The sequence below is a fragment of the Crocodylus porosus genome, unplaced genomic scaffold (genome assembly GCF_001723895.1).
Source record: "Crocodylus porosus isolate Cpor-Errol unplaced genomic scaffold, CroPor_comp1, whole genome shotgun sequence".
In the NCBI taxonomy this organism is placed as follows: Eukaryota; Metazoa; Chordata; order Crocodylia; family Crocodylidae; genus Crocodylus; species Crocodylus porosus.
This window is the reverse complement of record NW_017728949.1, coordinates 66,535,329-66,562,133: the sequence shown is the minus strand read 5'-3', so window position 1 is coordinate 66,562,133 and position 26,805 is coordinate 66,535,329. Positions and strand designations below refer to the sequence as shown.

At 41.8% G+C, this 26,805-nt stretch overlaps 1 protein-coding gene and 1 long non-coding RNA gene across 9 annotated transcripts in view; one reads left to right on the top strand and one right to left on the bottom strand.

Moving 5' to 3' along the window:
• The window catches only part of LOC109322775, a 1,712-nt gene extending 1,249 nt beyond the window's left edge, over positions 1-463 (bottom strand). Inside the window, exon 1 of the long non-coding RNA XR_002104483.1 lies at positions 384-463. This is a non-coding gene — a long non-coding RNA (uncharacterized LOC109322775). The remainder of the gene's footprint in view (positions 1-383) is intronic.
• The window catches only part of NCKAP5 (NCK associated protein 5), a 685,167-nt gene that overhangs the window by 460,118 nt on the left and 198,244 nt on the right, over positions 1-26,805 (top strand). For all 8 annotated transcript variants that reach the window (XM_019553971.1, XM_019553966.1, XM_019553969.1 and 5 more), the window contains one exon: positions 8,058-8,148. In XM_019553971.1, coding sequence (XP_019409516.1) covers positions 8,058-8,148 — 91 coding nt within the window. The remainder of the gene's footprint in view (positions 1-8,057; positions 8,149-26,805) is intronic.

Below are 26,805 nucleotides of genomic sequence, written 5' to 3'. Positions count from 1 at the left end.
GCCCATGCCGGTCAGTTCCTTTTCATCTGTGGGAACTAGAAAAATATTGACTAGATTCTAAGATAAGGGCTTTTCCCCCTCATTTAACATGAGGGTGGAAAGCCCCTTGTCTTGAACTGGAGGACAAGGTGCAGGGAGGGGATGGGGCCCAAGCAGCCACTGTAGCTCCAGCTCTGATCTCAAGCCCGGGGCAGGGCCAGAGCTGCAGCTGCTGCCTCTGCACCCCTGCCTCTTCCACTCCACAGCCTTGGGCCCTTGCTGCCCTCCACTGTCTCCCCCCTGCACTGCTTCTTCCCCCTCTGCAGCTTCAAGCCCCTTCATCCCTTCCCCCAGCTCCTTCCCCACGTAGCCTCTGCCTCCCTGTACCCCTCCCAGTTCCTTACCCTTGCTCCAGTGCCAGCACGTGCCATCCCCACTACAGCCTGGGATGCAGAGCACAGCCCCAGCCCTGCCCCAGTTCAGATACATCATGAACTGGGGTTCATGGAAGTGTATGCTCTCTTTATCTATCCTATTTAGTTAGTCTGTAAAGTGCATATCTACCCTGTTGTGTAGTGGACCAAGACCGTAAAGCTGTTTCTTTCTTGGTTGTCACACTGGTTCCAAATTTTTCCTGCTCTTACCCAAGTGGAGGCTTAACTTGAGAGCTGAATCCAAGCAGAACAAGGCTGTGACTGAAGCTGGATCTAGAGATGTCCTGGCAATCTTTAAAAAGCACATACATTTTACTGGTGTATCCTTTAATTGTGCAGATTATAATAAAACAACGAGCTTGTATTAAAGCCACCGTTAAATCAGCAATCAGTCCTAGTGTTTGAGGAACAAGATTAAATTATAACAATATAGAATATTTGATTAAGCAATCTCTCCTGAAAATGGAAGACCAGGTTTCAAATGAAAAAGGACAGTTAACAAAAGCAACTTCTAAACCACAACAGCAGGGCTGGATAAACTTTGCAGGACAGTAGAGTGTAAGCATTTTTGACAAGTAGAATATAAGCATCTTTGACAGAATCACATTCATATTATTGTTGTGCTTTTCCCCTGACACCTTATATAAGGGATCTTAGGTGCTTTGAGAATCTAAAGTAAATTTTATTGTATGTAGTGACTCAGAATTACATAGGATCCAAATTTCGTTGACAAATTTCTGTAAAATACAGAAAAAATAAGTAACCCCAAACAGTGTTTTTAACCTGTAGTTAAAACAGCTCTATTTGTCACTTGGGAGAATCTGTCTCTGCAATTTTATTTGGTAAGTGGAAACTGTAGTCTTGCTAGAAGAAGGTTCTAATTATATTCCACAAGGATCAGTGTAGACTAAGGTTACGGTTAGTCATGACAAAGCTGTTAGGCAAGATGGATTTCTGTTTTTGTTTTAATAAAGATGCAATCCAAAAGGGATAAACCAAATTGTCTATGCAAAGAAGATATACATTAAGATGAACTCTAGTCTCATAAAAAACAACTATGTGAGTTGAAGCACTCTTTATATTTTATTGTTTGAAGTGGTTTAATTTGTTTGTTCATTTGCACTTACATATTATTGTGTCTGATACAGAGACACTGAAGTCTCAATAAGAAACTCCAGTTTACTTCACTGAGAGTGAGATCTGTCCTTTATCTTGTTTCCTGACTTGCCTGTTTATTCATTTGCAAAGGTTTTTCAACGGATTATAAATTCATTGATATATAAACGAAAAGAAGACCTGTCTTTATTATTAACTTCAGAAATTAGGAGTGCCCATTTTAGGAAAGAAAAACCCATTTGCTGTCTTCTCTTATGGATTCTCTTAGGAACCAAAGGATTTGGCCTCATGAGTAAAAATGATCTGATTAAGGTCAGCCTTTGAGCAGAAATCTGCTACTGAATAACTGCAGCACTGTCTGCACTAGAGATTAGAGCTGGCTTATTTTTATTCACATTTGGTCAACAGATGGTCCAACTATTCTGTGAGCAGTCCGAAAAACCCCAAAACATGGACATCAACTGAAATAAAATATAATAAAAATAAGCAAAATGTCAGTGGGGATATGACTAGGATGAATGCCTCACAGTGTCAGCAAAGGAAGTAGGATGTTGCTGACTTGAAAGAAGAAAGCTCAGTAAACAGGAAGGTTGTCACTAGATTAACGTGTACTATAAATTCTGACCAGATTGAAAGATTAGAATGACTATCAGCTACGCAAAGGTTATATAAAGACAAGACTATTGTCCCTTGGCCTGAGTGGTTAGCCAGTGTTTGGGATCTAGCACAGCTGTTCCTTTAGGAGGAGAAAGTGAAGATAGGAGGTATGTGTTTCTCTGGCACAATTGTGTTTTCTTATGCTAAATGAGACACAGAGTGATGCTTCCCTAAATGCATTAGCGACAAACAACAGCAGGCATGTGTTTTTCATAGATTCATAGAAGCTAGGGTTGGGAGGGACCTCAGTAGGTCATCAAGTCCGACCCCCCTGCCCTGGGCAGGAAAGAGCACTGGGGTCAGACAACCCCAGCTAGGTGCCTGTCCAGTCTCCTCTGGAAGACCCCCCAAGGTAGACCCCCAAACTCCCTTTGCTTGCAAATTCAAAAAGCAGCCTGCTTCCCTCCCTAACAGGGTCTTTTAATCAGAAGGTATCTGCTTATGCATCTCTGATTCAGTTAGACTATAAGGTGCACCTCTCCCTTGCCTTCTGCCTGACTTCAGACTAACAGAGCTACCTACCCATCTCTAACAGGGTCTTTGCGAGACCGGAGGCTTCGGGAGAGAATTCTGGTTGCAGCCAGACACTGCTGAAAATAGGAAAGGAAGTAAAACATCAAGTGGTTGCTTATTGGGAGGTGAAAGTTTGTTTTAATGAGGGTGTAAGTGTGCATATGAAACTCTGCAGATAAAAGGTAAAAGTCTCAGGAATATGCACTGGGACCACTCCAAACTCTGGAGTCGATCCATAAAGTTTTACAAGCGTCTTAAGTAAACCTAACACATTAAATAAAGTAGGTGCTCTAAACTTACCCTTGTAGCCATTTCTGTATCCCAAGGGTCTCTGTGCTCTTTGCTTGCTTCTTCTGACACGTGTGCATATGCATGTGCGTATCTACACGCGCGCGCGCGCACACACACAGACACACACTCACTCTGTTTTATGCCCAGCATTTGCCATCAGTTCAGGGAATCCTCTTCATTGAAATGACTTACTTTCTGATTAGCCTTGAATGTAGCCTAATGCTTTCATTGTCTTATGCTTAATTACTACGTCCACTTAGCCTGAATAAAGAGTGACTACCATAACTTGGAACCTATATAAATTGCAACAAGACAAAGGGATTTTCACAGGCTGCTTGAGACTCATGGAGCTGATTTTGCAGTCTTTTCACAGTGAGCCCCCCTCCCCTGCCACTGATTGGCTGAGGGGCCTGTTGTCTCCACTCATTGCTGCTGATTGGCCTAGAGGCAAAAACCACATCATAACTAAATAGCAAAATCTGCAGAAATATCAAATAAATTACTGTATTATCATAAACCTTAGTATTAAATTTAAATCTAAATTGAAATATATTACGAATATACATTTATACACAATATGAATTATAACTAATCATCATACAAAAAGTTCTACAAAAAAAATTAGTAATACTAAATACTGCTAACCTTGATGGAAACAATTCATGTTAGTTGTTAAATGCTGGCATGCAGCATCCACCAGCAGTTGTAGCTGACATCCTCTGTCTCTGCGGTGTGAACTCTTGTCCATTCTGCATCCACTGAATTGGCTGGAATGGTACGGCAGCATTTTGCCAAGTTGTAGAGATGTGGAGATCACTCAAAAACAGATGCCCAAAACACAGTCACAGTCAAAAACATCTGCCACTCTTTGATAAAGTTAATATAAGCAGCACATTCCTTGTTATGTTCTTTCTGCCATCCAGAGATTGATTTCAATGACTGAGGGTTGAAATTCAGAAAAAGCATCTGATTGATGTAAAAAATGTGAACGGCACTAAAAAAGAAGGCAGCCAGTTGTTTAAACGGTGACTGATTGTACGTGTAGTACTGATTCAGCTTTGCAGCTATTGCCTAGAACAGTTCTTGTCTCTGCTGGTTTCATGGTCACAGTTTGAAAGTTGTTGTGATGCCATGACTTTGACCCAGCTTATCAAATCCACTAGCTTGTAGGGTGCTTGGTGGATCAAAGCCTGCTGACTTTCAAACCACATTAGAAGCTCCATGAACCGGATTGCATTTTTAGCCACAAACTTAAATTTGATCTTCAATGTCACTTTGTCTTAAGAGATCACTTAGACTAAGTATGCATTGTGTATCAGGCGTGATTTCAAGCTCCTTGAATACAAATTGAGGGTAGTGCTTCATATTCTTTGCATGGTAATGAACTGTGTCAAACCACAAATTGCACCTTGTAAGCATGGGCTCTGGTAGAAGTGACACGGTCACATGTAGATCCCTGCTTTGATTGGCGAGGGTCTCCCTGTATCAAAGCTTATGGCCTGGACAATGTTTGAATGCTTTTTTAAAAGGGGGAATGTAGCTGTCCATATCAGGAAAATGTGTGCGCCAGATGTCACTTATTAAAGAAAGGATGTGTACATTGCAGGTAATGTAAATTGTGTTGGGCATCATTCCATGGCGCACATCAGAGAAAGCTTTGCACATCCACATTGTAGGTCTTGTTCAATTCTAAGCTGTAGTTTATAACAGCCTTCACCACAGCTTGTGCCACGGTAGAAAAATTTGACAGAGGTGAGGCAAACCAGCTGTTTGAAAAACAGGCAGGTCACAGTCTGTCCAGTTCCCGGTTACAAATAAAATGTGCAGAACATAGTTAACGTGGGCGTCTTTTGCTTCATCTGCTACAATGGAGATTGATTCATAATCTGCAAATGCAGATTTTGAAGACTGAACATGTGAAGCAATTACTTCTAGTAGATAATCTTGGCGAAGCTTTCTTGCACAGGGGAAAGTGCCAGCATTTGTCACGTGTTTGTCCAAGTAGTCCCTTAATTTAGGTTCATCAGTTTTCTCCAGAGGAATGTTGGCGGTCATGAATGCCCCCAGTAGTGTAAATGTAGCCTCTCTTCTTGCCAGACTTCTTTCAGTGGTGCTTTTAATGATCAAGGACATAGTTGTTTGTTTCTTGCTCTGACCTTCAGCCTCTGCAGCAGCCTTTTTCTTTATATGCAATTCAGCCTCTAAATACGGATCAATGCTGTTTTTCTTTGACATATCCAGAGTCGCATTGTTGCACAGCGAACAAAATTTACCACCATCTGCGTGCAAGCTTCCTATAGGGAACTGCCTTATATGATCCTAAGCTGAAATGTATTTAGGTTTCTTGGATTTCTTTTCACTCATCTTCAGACTGCTGCATTGCTGCAGCATTGCATCTGGCTTCTTAAAAGATGGTGTCAAAACCCTTTTGCTTTCCTGACTGGCACCTTCTCCGAGTCTCTGTCACTAGCTCTGCCTCTCAGTAGTGCTCTCTCAAACCATGTGCTTGTTGGCTGCAGGGATTGTCATGCTTTCTTTGCATTCTAGTAAGCTTTTATTTTTTCCAGGCAATTCTGTGCAGAATCACAGGAAATGCCATTTTTCCATGGTGATCATGGAAACTGCAATATAAGTAGGTCCATAAACACATAGGTAACTGGTGCCTCCTGATACTGGAGGGGCACCAGTCAGTGGCCGATCACCAACTGGGGGCGGTCCCCCAGTGGCTGAAAGTTCCAGATCTGGAAGTGCCACCAGCACTTCTCTCGGCACGCCCGCAATCTCAGAGGGGTCACCAGCCTTCACCCCTTGCTCCCCGGCCAGCAAGGGCCAGTCTCAGGGTGGGGGGCACATGCCCCCCCATGTCTCCCCTATGCGTCACCGAAGCCTAACCATAACCATCAGCTTTTACGTGGGTTGCGATTACTGATAGGCTACAGATCAACTCCATTTATGATGTACTTTCAGCCCAACAATATTAAGTTTCTTCGTTTAATGTCAATATTGAAGTGACTAAACTCTAATAAAATTACAGTTTTAGACTGTCTTAGACCTCCCCTGTCTTACAGGCTTACAGTCTTAGACCTTCCTTGCTGGTCAGTCCTTCAGGGGAGAACAGATCAAGGACACGTCTGGCGATGCTGCCAGTCTTTGTACTGTTCCCTACACTCCGAATTTGTTAGGAGAGTTCACTCACAAAACTGTGTGTCCTACATCTGGCGTGAGAAGGCAGAATTCCTCTAGGCACAGCTCATCTTCAGTTCTCAGTTCCTGAGGGAGTTGAGATGGCTTTACTTTATATGCAAACTTCACAAGCTTCAAGGGTGTCCAGGCTGGTTTGTTCCTTTTTCCGCACTTAGTGTTTTTTCCTCTAATTGTTGGCTTTTCAGTGCTAGCTCACCTTACTTCCAGGTTTTCATATCAGTCAAAGTTACAATACAAACCACCTAACTGAAGGCAAAATGGTGGGAAACCAGCAAATTCATCAATTCTGTTGTGCATTAAAATGAAATATAGCCCAGTTTCCCTTTTCCTTTATCCCCTCTTTTAGCCCTTTTACCAAGCTTTTGATGTTTTCTGCAAAGCTAGGGAGCCTGTTCTGCATTTTCAAACTCCTTAAAGATCACCAGGGATCCTGGTTTGCTGTGTTTAAAAATCGTAAATTATCTGATAAAAATGGAACTTCTCTGATTAAAAACCCCAAACTCCACATTTTTCCATGATTAAAGTGAAACACCACTATATGTGTAGGTATCAGTTGAACACAATATTTTATTGATATGTTTACAATTTTAAGGGAGTTTGGAAGCCTATCAATGTCTCAATCATTACAATAAAAAGAATTCTAAAAACCTATAAATTTTGGCATTTGATTTTGGGCTTTTTATCATGGAAAATCAGAGTTCTCTTTGACTTCTTTGCTTAACAGGACATGTGTCCAGCTGTGGCTGTCCCCCACCCCACTGCTTTGTGGGGCTGAGCAGCCCTAATCAGCAGGTGCTCTGCCCATGCCATTGCATCTCATTCCCAAGCCACAGCCCCCCAGCACTACTGGTGCCCCTCACTCCCCAACCACAGGCCCCTGGTTCCCCTCACTACCCACCCACAGCCCTGTGGCCCTGCTCGTGCCCTTCACTCCCCATCCACAGCCCCCCAGTCCTGCCAGTGCCCTGACTCCCCACCCGCAGCCCCCCACACCCTTCAGCCCTGCCAGAGGAGGCCCCCAGCTGCCATGGCTGTGGGACCAGGGACCCAGGTCTGCAGCCCCCTGCCCCCCAAGCCACCCATGGGAGGTGATGGCCGTTATGTCACAGCAGAGCATAGAGCCGCAGCACGGCCAAAGCAGAGTCCGTGGCGGGGCAGATGTGGTCTGCCAGCTGTGGGCTCAGGCTCCCTGCCCTGCTGCCCTCTCCCTGGAGCTTCCATGACACAGCAGGCAGGACCCAGTGCAGCAGGGCAGAGCAGGGAAGCTTGGTGCCATGGCCACAAGCCTTTCACTGCCATGGCAAGGCACCCTGCATCCACTCAGCAGCAGTGGGGGGCACAGCTCTGTGCTGCCACCCCCCGCTGCTGCCAGGTGGGCAAGGTGCCTTGGTGCCTCGGTGGCACCAAGCTTCCCTGCCCTGCTCTGCCCTGCCACATCGAGTCTCACCTGCTGAGCGGGGAGGGCATACGTTCTGGGGAGGCAGATCACTGATACACTTACAGCATGTAATGGGCAGGTTCTCTGAACTCTGGTTTTGAAGTTTCATTTTAATGTACCTGAGCATGCACACAGGAGAAATGTTTTATAAGAAGTTTTATTTTGGTGACCCTGTAATATATATAATATTAGAAATGTTATTTGATGACCAACTGTCCTATTGTACTAGATTCACTAGGGATGCATGACGTCTGCGCCAATATCTGTGCTTGAGAACATCATGCAGGCGAGAATTTCCAATAAATATCAGTTTGGTAATAACCAGTAAAGCAATGAATTTTGTCCCTTATCGGATCCTAAACACTGAATATATCTCTCTACTATATGCAGTGATTTTTCATCTTTTACATGTTTTCATACTTCAGGATGGAAGAGACCGTGAGAAATCTACTGCAGAACCAGGGACCCACAGACCAGAATGGGGAGAGGACTGTTGATATCATGAAGGTATATCAGGTATGGGTGGCTTTTTTATTGTTTGCTTGTGACATACACAAATACTCGCTAGTGATAGATAAATAGACACTCACACACACGTATATCTAACATATGTAATGAGTATTTTGCGTTATCATTGTTAGTTAAGAATGCTAATAACCAGTGATTAAATAATTCAGTTTTGCGTGTTTCCTTTCACCTTCTCCATGTTTTCCTCCATTACAATCTAAGATGTTCTGTTTCTAGTACCATCACGTTAGTATCTTCTTGCTTCTTCTTAAAACTCTTTCAGTTGTTACATTCATTGTCCTTTCTGCCATTTGAAAGGGGACAATAAGCACATTTTTAACATTTTAAGGACATGACAAATGTGTCTAAGTAATGATTGTAAATGATTTTGCATTTTATAGCCCAAAACAGTAGCAAGCTGTTTTGTCAGTGCACATTTTCAGAAGGTACTAGGCCAAGGGAAGGAGCATTTTTGGGCAGAGTGCCAAAACACCCACAACCTCAACTTGGAAGATGTTGGTGTACAGGGGGTGGGTGATAGGGGAGCCACAAGGGACAGCACAGCTCTGGCCTCTTCTAAATTTTCCACCCTGAGGCACACGTGCCAGGCAAAATGCCTTTGCATGCCACACTCTGGTACTTGTGCTGGGGTTTGCCTGCCCCTCTATTTGACCCCTCTTTTAAAAGGCAAATATCGTTCTTGTTTCTTGTGGCAATTTCCTTTGCCCATACTGCAGAGTATGTTTTGTTCCTTTTGTTTTACTTTATCCAGATGATGGTAATAATATTGAACACATAAAAAGGATATTTGTGTTCCCATGAGGATGAAGTGGGTTTCAGCCCAGTTATGCAGGTGCCCCAAAATCTCAATTTTTAAAAATATTTAACAAGGACAGTCCCACTAAAATTAAAACTTGCATGGCTTTGGTCAGAAAAAGTCTACTGTGGTTATTTCTGCCTTTACATTAAATTAGATATTGAAATGCACATTAGTTTCCAGCCCTCTAGATAATGAGACACTTTTTGCTTTAAAAAAAAAAGGGGGAGGGTAGCGATCGGATAATTATTATAAGATGCCTCCTTGCAAGAAGAAGAGAATGGACCAAAATGCATCTATGCGCCTAAGTAACAAAAGCACACTTAAGCAGAGGCTTCAAAATCTTCAGGTGGAAACTGATGTAGTCTGACATTTCATTTGCACCACCTTAAAACTTTTTAGGAGCACAGATGCTGACCAAATAGATGTCCTTGCCTTTTATTGTGTCTCGTGACAGGAAAATCAGTGGCGCAACAAAAGGTCCTAATAGCCTCTGCTACTTTATTGTGGCGGATGTCCATTATCTTTGTGCACGTTCCCTGCTCTGCCGGCCCTATGGAGCTCACTGGGCAGGGAAAATCACACTGTGGGCTTGAGGTAGCAGCAAGTGGTTCCTGGCTTATCCCACTCCCCGGGATCATGCTGTGTCATGGGCAGTGGGGAAAAGTCCTTCCCCACTCAGTGTGGGACACAGTCATACCACATTTGATATTAACAATGGATGCAAGATCAAATATGAAAAATGTTACGATGTGGCAGAAAACTTACTATAAATTACTAGTGATATGTATGTAATGAATGCAAGTATAGTTGCTACCATTTCAAAAGTGATCATCTGGGAATAGTGACTGCTCACTGGATTCTGGGATCAAGCCCATTTCCTGTGGTTAATGCCACAATAGCTACCATATTGTGCCATGAATGTTAAACAGAACATACCTCTGAATGTGGACGTCTGCAGAAAATTTTTGACACAATCCAGCTACATATTTTGTAACAAATGAAGAAACCTACTAGGAAATCTCCAGTATGGTTATGCAACATGGGTCTCATATTCCCTGACACCATGGTAAGTTAGTTTTACTGTGTGCAGCCTGTTCAAATTAATATTTGAGTAGTCATAAAAGTAACTTCTCTGTAATAAACACTTTTGATCTATTGACCATTGGCCACATATGTGGGTTTTTTTGCAAACTTAATTATTGTTCTGGGATATATAAAACAGAGTTCTTATAACAATATCAATATACCTGGCTCCTGAATAAATATTGCCGCTAATGAACTTTAAATGTTGCATAGTGGTCATGTCAGTGGAATAAGTAATAAGATACAGCCAGAGCATGCATCTTTATTGGTAAATGATGTTAAGTCTTGTCAAGATTCTCACCCTTATAGCAGAGACAACCTCCTTGAGGGACTTCTGTATACAGAGCTTACAGACAGACGGAGCAAGTAATTTTTATAGTAGGGTGCAGATAAAATTCTCCTCAATTATAGTACATGCATTTTGTAAAATACCTGAGAGAGAAATTACAACGAATATTCAGGTACATTAAGATAGCAATGTAGAATAAGGAGCATGGGCTCTTTAAGTAATGAGGGGTGAAATTTATGTCCGGAAGATCAGTTCAATGAAAGGTTCCAGAATTCATGAACTACTCTGAAGTTTGAGAGCGCTATTCGCTACTTAAGCCTAAATTCATTAGAGGCCGCACACAATCCTGTAGGCTAATGGTTTGTCATTTAAAATACAAATACTTTTATTTGAGAGGAGAAATAGCCTTTGATGTCAGTAAGGAATGGTCAAACACTCATGTCTGAAACTAGGACTCTGCAAGCCTTTGGTTTGTTCTCATCACCTGGGAATCCAGGGCAAGTATTTTTCTGCTTTATCCTGTGGCTGTGCACGAACTGTACAGAGAGACTTCCCTGATTACAGATCAGTTAGGCAAAGAATGTTTCAGGCTTCCTTTTGGCTTTTCTGTTGGCTGGTACAATAATCAGTACAGAAGAAGAAGGCAAAAAGTCGGCTGTAAGATCACAATTAGTTATGGTTCACAAATTGTCAGTAAGATACTTGAAGTGAATTGCATGCACTTCTTTGTATAAATTAGATATGGTACATCAGAGAGAGAGTGATCTTTGGGTTCAAGGCAGTAAATAACTCTAATGTATATAAATAGGTCTGAGAATGCTAGGGGTCGGAGTTTTTCTCTGCCACAGACTCCTCTTTGACCTTGGTAAGTTCACTTCACCTGTCTATTTATTAGATGTTTATCTCTGAATAGAGCTAAATGGAGGGTTTCCTTTTATCCCAGGGGTGCTGAAGATTAATCTCCTCAGTGTTTGTGAGCTTCACAGAAAATAATAAATAGATATAGATGTAGAATCCAAGGCTTTTCATGTTTCCTTATGAACTTGAGAATAGGCTCATTTTCACAGAAGAGCTTGCTTGGCATGCAGTTTTTTTCTCAAAAAAGAACAAATACCAAAGTGGAAATTGGACCGTTTTCAAGTGAAATCTATCCTCTTTTATATTAAAAGAATGAAGAAATGAGATCGTGTTTTTGCAAGTTTCTGATACATAAATAGCCATTTTCATGCAAAAATGCATGTAAAAAAAAAGAATAATTACTTGTGGTTCTCTAAGATGCATTATCCATACAGATTCTAGTCTTCGTGGGCATATGTCCCATAGAAGCAAGGTTGAATTACGTTAGCCAGCAGTGTTCATTAAAGGCAGAAATCTGAGCTCGTATCTTCAAAATTGTCCCCCTCCAAGGAGATAAAGAGTGGAGCAGGCCAAACTTCCCGCAGTGTCTTTGCCAGTACAGAATCCCGTAGAATTAAGACTCAGTAGTGGCTCCCTGGAGGCCTGCACATGGACGCTCGGTGTGGAGACTGCATCAGCCCTACAGACTTCAGAACTGGACTCTGGGGAAATGAGCTAAGAGACAGCAAAGTGATTGTTCTAACCAGGCTAATCTACAGCATGCCTTTATACAGTTGCAGGACCACTGAGATTGTCTCGGAGAGTGTATTGCTAGAGCTTTTATCAGCTGGAAAGGCTACAAATAGTAGTAAGGATGCATGTGTATCTTGTCAGAGCAAAAAGACAGTGCGTGTAGGTGTATGAATATTACCTTCTCTTGATTTTGAATGTGACTTTGGGGAGGAGAGCTGGGAAATCAGTGTGTTGGTTCATACCAAATTTGGAACAACTTGGGCAGGAATTCGGGATGAGCTTTACCTTGTCCTCTTGAAATACAAGTAGGAGTGATCGACCCTGATAACCTGAGACTCCCCTGCCTTCTGAGCTGATGAAATGGTCAATAGTAAAATGGTCTTAATTGGTGGGTGGCTAGTTAAGGGCTTAAATGTGTGACTCATCGACCCCATTCATTCTACGCTGAGGTGCAAAGACGACAGGTTCTCCTGAATAGGGGAAAGGTATGACTCAGGAATTGAGCACTGTAGAGTGCTAAGGGCAGCACAGTATAGTACCATCCTGGATGGGAGGGCTGTGTGAAGCTTCGGTCCCTGATCCAATTTGGTGGCGATTTGGCCTGATTTGATGGCCGACTCTCCAAATCTGAATAGAATCAGAGGTCTCTTTAATCTCTCTGAATTGAGTTGGACCCCTCCAAATTGATTTGGAGAGATTTGGAAAGAGTCAGTGATTTGGACATAGGCACAGCTTTAAATGTTTTCTACATACCTCTAGGTAGCAGGGGCTCATGAATGCTGTGATGCATGGAGCGTCCCACAGAAGTGCAGGGGGCTCCCCACCATGCTCAGCAGCAGACCAAGAAGAGGACCAGAAGCACTTCTGGTCCACTTCCGAGTCTACTGGGAAGCGTGCCCCCTGCGCCCCCCTAGCTCAGCAACTGGTGCCTCCTGGGTCTGGGGGGGCACACGGTCCCACCACGGCTGATTGCTGAGCCAAGAGGGTGACAGGGAGCCCCCCTGCATACTCCCTGGTGAACCCGGAAGTGAACCAGAAGTACTTCCAGTCCACTTCTGGGTTTGCTGCCCAGCATGTGCCCCCCCCCAGACGCTCCTGTGGGATGCTGCATCTGCCCCAGCATCACAGCAATCATGAGCCATGCCTGCTACCTCAAGGTATGTAGGAAATACTTCTAAAGCTATGTCTATGTCTGAATCACTGATTCTATGAATTGGCATCAAATCTTCAGATTTAGATTCGGCCAAATCGAATCACTGTCCCAGATTCGGGCTGAATCCAAATCGAACAGGGCCTGTTTTGCACACTCCTACTGTGCAGATATTGTTGCTTGGTGGACTCTTATGGAACTGGCAGAGAGCTAGGGGATAGGCATGGATTGTCAAGGGACACAACTAGTGATGTAAGAGCCAAATTGAACACTTCTTCCATTTAGTTTTTAAGTCAGTCTGGTGACAGGTCCTGCTTTGGGACAGAATGCTCTGAACTTCAGCTGAACAGCTTCTCTCAGTAAATGTTATCCAGGCTGTCAGGTGGAGTGAAACTACATTCGGACATAGGAAGTAATTGATACCTGATGAGACTAGGGCAGGTCGGGCTATGGAGGCCTCTACTGAGAGAGTCATCTCCTGTGAATACAAGACTGGCCTATCCCAAGCTGGTACTGTTATGAATACTGCTTTTTCCCCACTTTTCTCGGAACTATCATGTATCAAGGGAGTTGAAAGAAAAGCATACATCAGTTCTGCTCTCTACAGGATGAGAACAATTTCTGTCAGGGAAGTTGAGCTACAGCACCCTTTGGAAGAAATTCTCCCACTTGTTCTGGTCTATTTCTGGCAATCCCACTTGTGAAAGACATCCTGTGGGGCTGCCTGACTCTTTGACAGATGACTCACGATTTTCTGAGAATGGTCCGAATTGATCTGACAAGGTGTTTTGAAGGTTAGGCAAGTGAAGAATCATTGGCGTGATCTCCTTCAGGATACACCAACTCCAGAACTGAATAGGTAGAAAACAGTCTTCCTATTATACATGGCTGTAGTGGTGTCTTGTATCAAGAAACTTCAACTAAAATACCCTCTGGTTGGTACTGCTTCTATTTATACCAATTTCTATTCCACAAGAGGAAAACACCCTGTTGTGTTATTCTTGCATAAACATATACAGAATTGATGGATGAGCCATTAATTAGCAGCATTTCTGTTTATAGATGTCGGTGTTGCTGTAACATTTGTTCCTCTTGTCACACATTTCTCCTTTTGATGGTTCTGGATACACAGCTAGATCATATCAACGTTGTCTGAAAAAAATGAAAAAGCTTGGGGAACAGCTGAAACTGGTGATTCTGTCAAAAAAAAAAAGCTTCTTGTTAAATTTAAAAGTTCTAAACCATTACCTAAATCGGGGTCCCTAACTGTGGGCATGCAAGATATCTCTGGGGGGTACACAGGAGAAATTGTGTAATGGCGACTTTAATTTTCATTAGTATACTACTTGGCATTTAAAGGGTTAAAATGTCAAACCTGTGTTGGTAGGGGTACATGGGCAGCTGGTAAATCTGGAAGGGGGTACACAGTAAGAAAAAGTTTGGGAACCTCTGACCTAAATGAAACACCACTTTTTTAAACAATACCTTCTAACGCCATGATAACTTTTGTCTGACCTGCTTCTATTTCAAAGGCAAATACACAAGCCAGGAGTCAGATCATCCAGTTTATCAAAAAATAACCCATCTCTATATTTTTTTACAAAGTTTTCACATCTATTTAAAATTATGGCACAAGACCAAATGTTACTATTTCGAAACAAAGCAAAACAAGAAACCTCTTAAAGTTTTGGTCTTAAGGGGTAGATGTGGAAACAAAGAATGGGCAGCAGAAACCAAAAGCTAATAGCTTTAAGGGCAGTCAGGGAAGGTTTTACGTTCTCCTAGAAACACATCTGAGACAGTTGAATAGCACGTACTTTAAAGGCAGTAAACCCTCACTATTCGCGGGTTCAGCATTCACTGTTTCAAATATTTGTGAGTGCTGAACCCACATCTTAAATACACTTAAAGGAGCTCCTTGGGAGCTCTGCGCTTGCTGCCACTGGGCTCCCATCACTGCCAGCACCAGAGCAGTGGTGCTTTCCCCTCCCCAGCCACCGGGGGCATTGCAGTCATGAACGCAGTGCCTTATTTGCGGATTTTGCCATTCGTGGGGGATACAAGAACGTATCCCCCACAAATGGCAAGGGTTTCCTGCATGTATCTCTTTAAATGAATTAAACCTGTTAAACCTCTCAGGTTTTAAAGTGGAAATGTAGCCTTGTAAATAAAACCAGAATTTTCTCATAGGTTCGGTAGGAGGGACATAGGCTCCATATCAGATTTTAAAGAAAAACAGGACCCCGAAGTGTATGCCTGCTTTGGTTTGGAGTAGCATTGACTTGGCTTGCTCTGCTACCACAAGCATTCCTACTGGGATGGCCTACCAGTATTTTTACTGCCACCCTTCTCCTGAAGAAGATTGAGAGACAAGCCTTTTCTTCTGGCGGCTCTTTGGAAGATCTCTAGCCTCTTTGGACAGCTCAGTCCACTTTTCTAGCTCACCAAGCAGAAGAGGAGTCTGCAGTTGCCTCTTGACACAGACCTGTGCTGTGGTATTTTTGCTTTAGGTGCTGGCCTCTGCTTTACAGGCACTGCTAAACCCACCCACCATTTACATAAATTGAGGTTACATTCCTGCGTGCAACCGTACATCGTTCAAAGCTAAATTGTCATCACAAAGAACATATCTGCGCAATAGTTTTCCAGTTTCACTGTATCTGCAGAGTCTGCCTATAGACTCGGTAATGTAGACCAACAGAGTTATGTATAATACAAGGGTGTAGGTTGTAGCCGTGTTGGTCTAAGGACATAGGCAGACAACGGTCTTTAGGTAAATCTGGTATCTTTTATTAAACCAACTTACATTTTTCCAACTGTTTAAATTGGTCTAATAAAAGATAACAGATTCACCCAAAGAACCTTATCGGCCTATGTATAACACAAGGAAGTCTAACAGAGTATTCCCATGTCTACATTAAAAATATACAAAGCACATGCTTGTCATTTCTAGAAAACAAGCCGCTCTCAGAGCACTCTGTCTACACTCATGAGTGGTAAAGACCATTCCACATGTGGTACTAGCAGTATAAATTAGAGCTGGCTTGCACATCTGCCTCTCATCTGAAACCACCTCTATGTCTCCCTTTCTCTATCTTTTCCTATGAATTCATTCCAAAGGTATCAAAATAACCAGCCTATTTCTCATTTGTACAGGTATCCTACAGTTCTCACAAAGATACACAAACAAAAGAGCTGTGAAAAACTCTGTGTGTCTTATCACCTCTAGCTCTGGCTGATTCACACCTTGATAATGCCTGCAGATAGCACCAGTCTGTGTGTAGAGCTGGCCTACACCCTTGATCAGACTCTTGTCTTCCTTCTAATGCAAGGCAAAGGCTGTCACATGAATGGCAGTCTTGGCAGATAAAACAACCACAAGGGGGTAAAAGACAGCAAGTGGGTGTGCCTTCTACTTTAAAACCTGAGAGGTTTCACAGACCTCAATTCATTTAGTTTGTGATGCAGCCTTAAGGGCAAGATGATGGTATGTTGCAAAAATAGATGCATTCATACATTTTCAAGACATAAACAGGGTGGAATACGTGCACATTTAAAACACCTAAGTCCATTTATACAAGTGGTCTCAAGGTCAAGGGGAGTACGGTGGCTCTAAATCTCTGGTCCAGAAATCTGGATCAGAGGATCTAGCACACAGAGGCTGCCTACCCAAAGCTTCCCATTATTAGAATGAGGTTTGTGCCCCCAAAAGTTTAAGACGAATAAAATCCAGTTATAGTAGTCAGTCAGATGACTTTCTAACACCTGGTTTCTGTCCTCCAGCCTCCTTCTTTTCCAATTCTGCTCATCTGAAAAGCAGACTCTGCTCCTGAAAAACTTTTAAACACACAGGTTGGCATGTTTGATGGATAAAGCATGAGACTGGAAATTTGATTATATGAATTCTGTTCCAAGGTCAAGTATGGATTTTCTGTAAGGTCAAGTATTTTTTAACCTCTTTAATCATAAATTTTCCCTTTGTAACATCAAGGAAATCTTACTGCCCTGCCTGCTTCATTGGTGTTTGGAAAGCACTTTGAAACTGTTAGATGGAAGGTGCTATAGAAGTGCAAAGGATTATTTTTATAGCTATTTATTTAAGAAGTTTTAACAGAGTTAGAATACTGCTCTCCCTAAATATAGTTTTGTTTGGGTAAAGAGAATGCAATGATTTATTCATATTTTTTCTATTTGGCAGGATATTACCATGGTACAGGGTACACTTCCTCACATATTAGTTTATTTTCTTTTTCTGGAAATAGTTTGCTGCTGCTTACATTATCAGTTTATTGACCCAGACAAGGGAGCTTGCTGGATGTTGTTTAAAGGATTCAGTGTGAACCTGGACCTCTGTCATGAAATTAATTCACATATTTCTTAACCCTGAACTCTGAAACTGTTATTTATCACTGGAGTTTTGATATGAAGTTTTCTATCATGTTTCTTAAATCGTTAATTAGTCTTAGATTTCTACCTTTTCCTAGCTTTGCTTCACTGATTAAAACTAGCAATCAAAAATAAAGGAAGGACAAAAGAATCAAAAAGGATGCCCAGGCTTTTGAAGGTAATTATCAAGGCTTCACATTCTATTTTTAGATTTGGGTATGAATTATCAGCTCACCTTTATCATTGTGACGGGCTGGGTTATATGGACACTGAATTTCTAAACTAAAGAGTACTCAGATCTTGGTTAGATTCATTGCAGCGGTGTGAAGTTCATTGTGAGATCCAGCCTTTGGTGCAGGGCCACCTCTAACTAAAAGTAACAATATTTCTAAATTAAGAAAACAAAGCAATTTTTTACCCATTGTAAAAGTGACACACTTAAATGCAGGAATGGTAAAAACAATTGTATCCTGTTGTCAGTGATAGGCAAACGCTTACTTCTGCAGCTAGATTTGATCACAGTCCCATAGTAGTAGCCATCTACTCCAGGGGTGTATCTATTCCAGTTACAGGGGTTTTGGTTGTAGGTGTGTTGGTCTAAGGACATAGGCAGGCAAGGTTTGTGTGATATAATTTATTAGACCAACTGAGTAGTTGGAACAAAGTTCTTTGCAAGCTTTTAGGCACAAGCACCCATCTTCTGGCATTGGGAGACTCTTGGTGATCTCAAAACAACAGCAGAGTCTCCCAATGCCTGAAGAAGGGTGTTTGTACCTGAAAGCTTGCAAAGAACTTTGTTCCAACTACTCAGTTGGTCTAATAAAAGATATCACATCTACACAAAGAAGCTTGCTTGTCTAAGCCAGTTAGGCATCCTTTAGCTCTTACATCTCTAGCCAAGTGAAAGGGGAATGTCAGCCTTTAGATCTCTGTAGTTTAGCAGAGTTTTGAAACCTTGCCTCTATCACAGTGGATTCCAGTGACAAAAGAGTTTCCACATGCAGAAGAGAAATCCTCTGTTTACATAAGTTGTTGTCATGATGGGATTGCACAACCAGTCAAATATTCCTGAGCACCTGCCAGAGTTAACCGTAGTTTAAACAGTACTACATATGCTTTATGTCCAAATTCTGTATGAGTTTTATTATACCGTACTATGCTGACATTACCTCCCATGAGAACTAATCAGCTAATACGTTGCTGTCATTCCAAAATACCAGCTAATATCCTTCTCTAGATATGTGCTTTGTAGCTTCCTTGTGGTGTTCCCTGAAGACAGAAGGACAGGAATAACAGATTAACAAGCATAGGTCTATGAAGCTCACGTAAGGCTCTTTAGTGCATCTGTGTCTCTGGAAATCTGAAAATGAGACTCATGGCATGGAAAAGCTCATTAGTTTATTAAAATAAACAATTTGACCTTCATCTGGGTGGTGAGAAAACAAATGTTAAAACAGTTGAGTCAAATTCTGCTTATTCTCTTAGAGTAAATCTTGGGTTACTGTGTTGTCTTCAGTTATTTCAAATTTCCCCTATGCAAATGATTGTAGAATTTGCCTCATCATATTTCAGTCAACTGTAGATATTTTAAGATAGACATTTTTCCACAGAAAAGATAAATCCATGTTTTGTTTTTTATCATGAATGTAGGGTTTGTTGCAAGAAAAGAAAAAATTCTTTCTTTGCAGTACTGTAAAGACTACTGTCAAACCAGTTTATAGTATGATACATATATATTTGAGAATGCTAGGCAAATTTTGCCTATTTATACTTACACACACCATCAATGGGAGCTGCAAGTGACCACCCAGACAGATCCTATTCCATCAATTCGGCACCAAAGTATGATCCTGTTCCATCCTACTCGGTTCCCTGAAAAAAATATTAACATGCTTACTTTTGTAACACAGTGTCATCTAAGCATTAAGACTAAGTCACAAAAAGCTGAGAGCACAAGGACAATTCATCCACCTTTTGCATTAACTGTTTTACAGAGAATAAGCAGGGTAAAATAGGATCATACTTAAGTGCCTATGTCTACTTAGGTATCTACTAGGTCAAAAAAGAGCTGGCCTTTGGTATCATTTTATCAAATTTTATCACCATAAAATTGATTTGGCATCTTCTGTTTTATCTGTTCATTAAAGCACAGATAATAAGTCCAGCCATATACTGTTACACTGCCCTGCTATAAGGCCTTTGAAGGGTCACCTCCAAAACTGAAAAGTTGCTCAGTTCCCATGCCCAGAAAGTCCTTGATTTTCTCTGCTGGCAACAAAGGAGCCCAGTAAAATGGTCGTGTTTGCGGTAGATTCATATTACCATATGGACCAGGTGGGATATATATATGTCAGGTCTGTGTGAACAGGGAAGCATTCAGAGAAAACAGTGATTCGCTTCGGAGATTCGGATCACTGTTCTGAATCTATTCGGCTGAATTGGCCTCGGAAGATTCGGCGCTGATTCGGAGTGATTCAGTTTTGGAAGATTGGGCTGTAGACTGTAATTGGGAATCACTGAAGTATCAAACCTGTGATACCCCTAGGGCTGTGATACCCCTAGGGCTCCCTGACTGTGCCAATCCTGCCCAAAGGGCACCCTCTTCCTCTCCTGCCATGTCTTGGTGTAACTATTATAAATAGGGAGGCTGCCCTCAAGTTTGTTTGGACACATCCTGATGGACCCCACTGAACCCTGTGGGTTCTCGGACCCCTTTTGGGTCACTCTCCAAAACAGATATCTTAGGAAACCCTCAGCCTTATGGGCTAGATGCTTGACTCCAAACCACCCCTTTACCACACCCCAAGCCTCACAGATGGCATTTGCACAGTGTTCCTCTGAGGCCTTAGTTTCATTTGGACTCTGGTCATCGCTGGGCTCTCTGCAGCCCTGCGTCTCTCTCTCTGCACCCCTTGGTGCTGGGGTCTGTATACCCCAGATACTGCACCCACACTGGTGCTGAGGTCTCTACACTGTAGTGGGCGCCTCAGTGAGGCCTCCTCCTTCCCCAGTGGCCTCAACCCGATCCTCCGGCTTACAAACAAAAATCAAAATATGAGCCCCTGGGCTATAACAATGCAAGCAGCTCAGGGTATGCTCTGTCCCTTTAAATGAATCACCCTTCCACCAGCACAACATGCCTTGTAGGCCAGGGTGTGGTGAACTCCTGAAGTCCCTTGATCTTACCAGATGCAGGAGATGGGCCATCAAGCCTCTTCACATAGCTTCTTCTAGGAGAGCTCCTTCCCCCTTGGCTGCTGGCAAAGAACCCCCTTTCTGTCCCAGCCCCAGGGTTTATATATGCCCCAGGCCCTGCCTCTTCCAGTCAGCTGACCGCCTGCAGGTGCGAGCTAATTCCCTCATTCTTGCTGCCCTGGTAACTTGCAGATGTGGGGTTCCTGAGTGACTACTAGGGCTATTTCCCTAGGCGGTTTCAGCCCTTAAAGGAGCAGGCACCTTAGTGCCCTGCGACACCTAGGAGACTGATGAAGTGAAGTCCATAGACCTGTCTGTGAAAAGAGGTTTGTAAGTGCAAACAAGCATCGAACCCTGCTAACCTCATTACCAGAAGCCAACTTTCTACAGCCCAAAATACAAAACCTGCCAACGATCTCCAGTAGCCCCACAAACTACACACCAGAATCTCTCAAAGACAAGAATACCCAACTACCTGTGGGGGCACATTTCTCACAAGAAAACACTGTCCCCAGTCTCTCAGGCCTGATCCTGAGAGGAAACAAATTACAAACCACTTTTCACAGCCAGGCCTATAAAGTTCACTTCATCAGCCTCCTATGTGTTGTGTTTAATAATATCTGACTTTTTCTTCTATGATGTATGTGTGTGAGTGTGTATAATGTATGTGCTTCTCTGCACATTGATTAACAAGCCAGGGAAAACACAGCTTTCTTTTTAAAAAGTGTGTGTGTGGGTGGGGGAACAAGAACAAACATAAATTGAAAGAAATGGATTGTTTAGGGGTAAGTAGAGGGGTTCTATTTAGTAAGCTATATCCAATCCTTTCCAAGAACAGAAACTAGCAGGAGACTGACTAGGTAGGAAGCCAAGGCAGTCCAGTACCTTTCAGACACTGTTCCTCAGGTACAAACAGCTCACAAAAGGCACACAAAGCCTGCAAACAGAGGCTTATATGCTGTTTCTACATCCCTTCTCCAGACCACTATGACTGGAAGGGGACTCAGGGAATGATCACTGTCACTGGCCAGAGATGTCAGTCTTTCCCCTCCTGCTCTCCCTCCCTCTTCTCATAGACTTCATAGACATTAGGGCTGGAAGGGACCTCGGGAGATCATCGAGTCCAGCCCCCTGCCCAAAGGGCAGGAAGTCAGCTGGGGTTATAGGATCCCAGCAAGATAAGCATCCAATTTACTCTTGAAGGTGTTGAATGTAGGTGCTTGAACCACCTCCGCTGGCAGACCGTTCCAGACCTTGGGGGCTCGGACAGTAAAGAAATTCTTCCTTATGTCCAGCCTGAAACGGTCTTGCAGGAGTTTGTGACCGTTCGACCTCGTCATCCCTCGGGGTGCTCTGGTGAACAGACGTTTCTGGTTCTCAGTTTCTGGTCCCCTGAAAGACTGCCTTCTGAATCTCCGAATCTTTTCCAAATCTTTTCCAAATCAATTTGGAGGCTCCAAATCAATTCAGAGGGTTTTTTTCTTTTCCCGATTTGATTCAGATTCAGTGATTCAGCCTCCAAACTGGGCTAAATCTTCTCTGAATTGAATCACAGACCGAAGCTTTGCACATCCCTAATATATATATGTGTCCCTGCAGTCCAACAGCAATTCATTTTGTGAGGATCACCAGACAGCTATTCTACTTGGTTACTACAGACTACATTTGAACAGATAATCTATAGACAAAAGACTCTGTATCTCATTATCCATCCATTAAGCCATTTGCTTCATTTAAGACGTTTAATTAAGGTTAATCTTAATTTTCTTTTCAATATTTCATTCCACTCTACAGGTTTCCTTTATTCCACATGTCTCTTAGATTCAAAGTTTTTCAGAAGGAATAAATGTTACTGATAGATGGAACAGGCAATAAAAGCATCATTAGAAAATTTATTAATGTAACTGCAGAACTGTTCAATAGGGCTGATAGCCTGCAATATTTAGGAGTGTTTTGAGTGAAGAATAATGTGTAGTAGATTTTGATTGATATGCCAGTGGTCGTAGGTTCATATTAGAGACATAAAGAAAACACTTTGTTCTCTTATCCATCACACACATTTAATCTTGGGGATTTTACTGCTCACTCTTTTCACTTTGTAAGTCAAATCCAGAGATGAAAAAGAGAATTTTATATGTTTTGCCTGACAGCAGTAATGTTAAACTGTGAACAATTTGTGATGTTTCTGTAAAATCTTCTGATTTATGTGAATCCTTTTCTTTTCCTTCAAATTTGGTCAGCTTGTACTGAACCAAAGCTGCTAGCTATACAAGAAAATATTATTATTGCATTTCTTGATGTGCTGTCTAAAACAAAGGTATAGTTTTCTCTACCCTACCAGCACTGGAAAAGAAAACAAGTGAATAAATAGATTTCAAGCAAAGAAAAACTAGGTTCATGTGTGGATATCAAGGCAAATAGACAGTGCATACAGAGTTGGAATGCATAGTCATTATGCATTCCAAATTGATTGCTTAGTTACTTTTTCTTCAGACATGGGTCACAGAGCTTAATAGGTAGGAGATATCCCCATTAGCAAGTAAAGAGAATTTTAAAAAATCCGCTTAGAGAGCAAAAAAGTTGATGTCACTGTGACCTCATCATTTCTTACTTTACAAAGGACCTCACTGGAGATGCATCTTTAATTCACTGCATCCTCCCTCTCATGTAGCTTAGACTTATTATACCTAATGACTTTATGCACTTCAGGTCCCATGGAGTGGAATAGGTTACGAAATGTACAAGAGGTCTCTAGTAAAATTCACGGGGCACTTTTAAGAGTGAGTGAGTCACAGAATATAGTATCAAGTTATGATGAACTAATCTCTGCTATGATTAAAGATAAAAAGACCCTGTGAAAAATACAGATGCCTCTGAGAAAGTCTTCAGGCTTCCTTTTGTCCGCTTGCCAATTCAAGTTGTTTGAGCTTGTTGTGCATAGTGCAGGCTGTTTCTCTCCTCCCACCAGGAATAAGGCCTTGTGCACATTTTTTATCCATGTAATACTTGTTCGCATTGTGAGCGCTTGTTCACAGTGAGGAATAGTGCTGCACCTAGCAGGTCTATGGGGGAAATAAAATTGAATGTACACTATGGAGGAACAGAGAAAGACAACACAATAGCATTGCAAGAAATGATTTTCAGAATTTATTATGGCATCAGTGGTCCTGTATATTGTTTGAAAACTGGAGAGAGAGTATGGAGTTAGTGTGCATTAATTTAGCAGAGTAGAGAAGGCTCAAAGAGAATTAAACTTATGGAAGTTTTGGAAGCATTTCATATGGAAGAAATCAAAATTTACTAAGGTAGGGGATGGCAAACTTTTTCCACCATGGGCCACTGATTATGACTCAGCAGTAATGAGTCCCCAGGGATTCCCAGGGCCCAAATTTCTGCATCCCTCTGGTGAGTAGCAGATGCTGAAGAGGGAATACATTAAAACAGGTAGGTAGTAGGGCCATGGAGAAACCTCCTTTGCTGGTCTGGCTGGAGTGTTGCCTATTCCCTGAGCTGCCATTGGCCAGATCCAGTCTTTTCAAATTCAGCCCGTGGGCTGTAGGTTTCAGACCCCTATACTAAGGAGTTCGTAGTTTAATTGCATTGGGGATGATAAGCAGAAGTGGCTTGGGCTGCTATTACCTCGATATCCATGTCATACAGGCATTTTCTGGTGTGTGTACATGTAATCATAGGAAATCAAAGGACCTTTTCTGCCTTTTATTTATGTTGGAAGTTATACATAGTCATGTACTAAGTTAGATGTGTATTTAAAGTAGTATTTTTGCATTCTGTTTTATAAAGTTACAACTATGGATATCCCCTTAGTAAAGAATTACATTAGTGGTCGGTCCCTATATTTAATATCATCTGGTGGCTTAAAAATAAAAGGGACTGTATCCAAAAAAGTAGAATTAAAAACATCACTCATTTCTGACACCTGAAGCTGAAACGAAGAGATTGTTTGTAGTTGTTGAATACGGTACTCTGTTTTAAAATGAAACTGATTTGAGGCTCCACAAATTTGCATACCAAGCCTATAAAAATAATGGAAACGTGCTTTGATTCTTGTGAGTGAAGATATAAATTTTCCAACAATTCTGTGTTATTTGCCAGAAAAGTAATCACTTGTAACACACTAATGGCCTCCTGAGACATTCCTTAATTTTTATCTGGTAAGGGAAAGCAAGATTTCTGTCTTGTAATCTGAATTTCCCCCCTTACAACCACCCAATATTTGGTAATACTGTAGCTAGTATAGATAGGTCTAAGGTTTTTTATCGTGTAAATAGGTTTTCATGATAGAGAGTGGTTAAAGTGTCTCAAACTATCTATACTAGCACTTACACCACTGTTGCCACTGACACAGCTATAAAACAGGTACTTTTTAGTGCTCTCACTACCAAGATGTGTCCTATGATCAGCAACCACTAATAAAGAAATCAGCAGCTCCAGCAACATAAACAATTTGAGACCTGTTTCCTCCTCATTTGCTTTGAACATCCTTTTGTTACAAGACACTCTGAAAGTATGTTGCACATGACCAACAACCTTTTTACCTTGATATGTACTCCAGTGCCAATGGCTTTCCATGTTTCATGAGTCTTAATGTTTGCCACAGGCAAGTGCCCAATTCATCAATGCCTGACAGCTGATCAATGACGCTAATGGCTTCTGTTCTCTTAACAGATACAAGGATTCCAATCTGTGAAAATAGCTCCTAGGTTGCAAATTAGATTGTAAGATCCCAAATTGGATCATCAGCTCCATAGGATAGGGATCATTTCATGACATACATTTGTGCAGTCACAGTGGAGTCCCTGTTCTGACTGGACCCCATAACAGAATAACAGGAAAAAAATCCTACCTACCAATTGCTGCTGTTGTTCTTCTCTCTCTGTTATTTTATAGGAGTAGCAGAGTACTGCAAGAAATGTGTCCCTTGTGACTGTTTCAGGGATTCTTGAGGCTGTTCTTAACTGCACTCACTCCTATTTTCCAGTGATTCATTCTTTTTGTTTAATGATTTGAAACGTCTTTTTTATCCAGTGAAATATTTTAATAGCAATAGTTGATTTTTCTTGCAAATATTTTTCATAAATGTGTGTTATTCTTAGACATGGGCAGATTTCTTTTTCGATGTCACAGCAATAGGGGAGTATAGGCAAGTAACGTGGCATCACCATTAACACGTACCTTAGTAAAGTGCATTTCTCAAATGGATAACAATGCAAATTTTGGTTAAAAAAAGTTGTTGAGACACGCATTAATATTTGCCTGTCCAAGAGGACCAGATACTATGGTAAGAAAGCTGCTAGATCTGTCTCCTTTATCCAATTTCCATTCTCTTTGCCCTTCATGGACTCATGAATAGGAATGGAGCACCCAACTTACCACGTGCTTCTGAAAATTCTCAAGTGGTTCCTTTTAAGTAGGTAGTTCTTGTTTTGTTTATAACTGTTGTTGAAAATGCCTTTTTGTTAATAAGACACTTCTTATCATTGAGATGAAAGGAAAAGAGTGTGTTTTTATTGTATTCTAAAAAAGCCGATTTGTCATTTTGAGTTTCATCAAGATTTCAGCCTACCTCCATTTGTAATTTTCATTCAATTTTTTTGTGGAGAGAGGGGAAAGGGGCAGGCAGGGATACTGAGCTGCTCCCTCATAATTCATTGTACTGAAAATCAGTTTTCCGACAAGTTTCAGTCAGGTCGCTGCATTCTGAAGTTTCCTAGCTCAGTGTCGTCAGTAAATGGCTATCTTCACATTGATTCCAGTACTCTTACCATTTCAAGATTGCTGGGCCTGCCTGCAGCTGTTACTTACTATTGGCCATAATGTATTAGAACAAAGGGTTCATCATTGCATGCTACTTACATCTTTTTAAAAAATACATATGTAGTGATAAAGGCCAGACTGTGGGCCATTTTAAATCACAGCTTTGTTGGATTAAGTGGAACAACGAAGTTACAGTTAACTAGAGAATATGAACCAAGACACTTCTCCAGTGAATCCAGTGACAAAATTCCCATTGACCACTGAGGGCAAGACTACTTCTGAACACGGGTACTCCATCCTTATATGTAGGTGATGATAAAGTGAGTTATTTTGTTTCCCCCGCTGGACAATCACTGAGCTATTGTGGGTCCTATTATG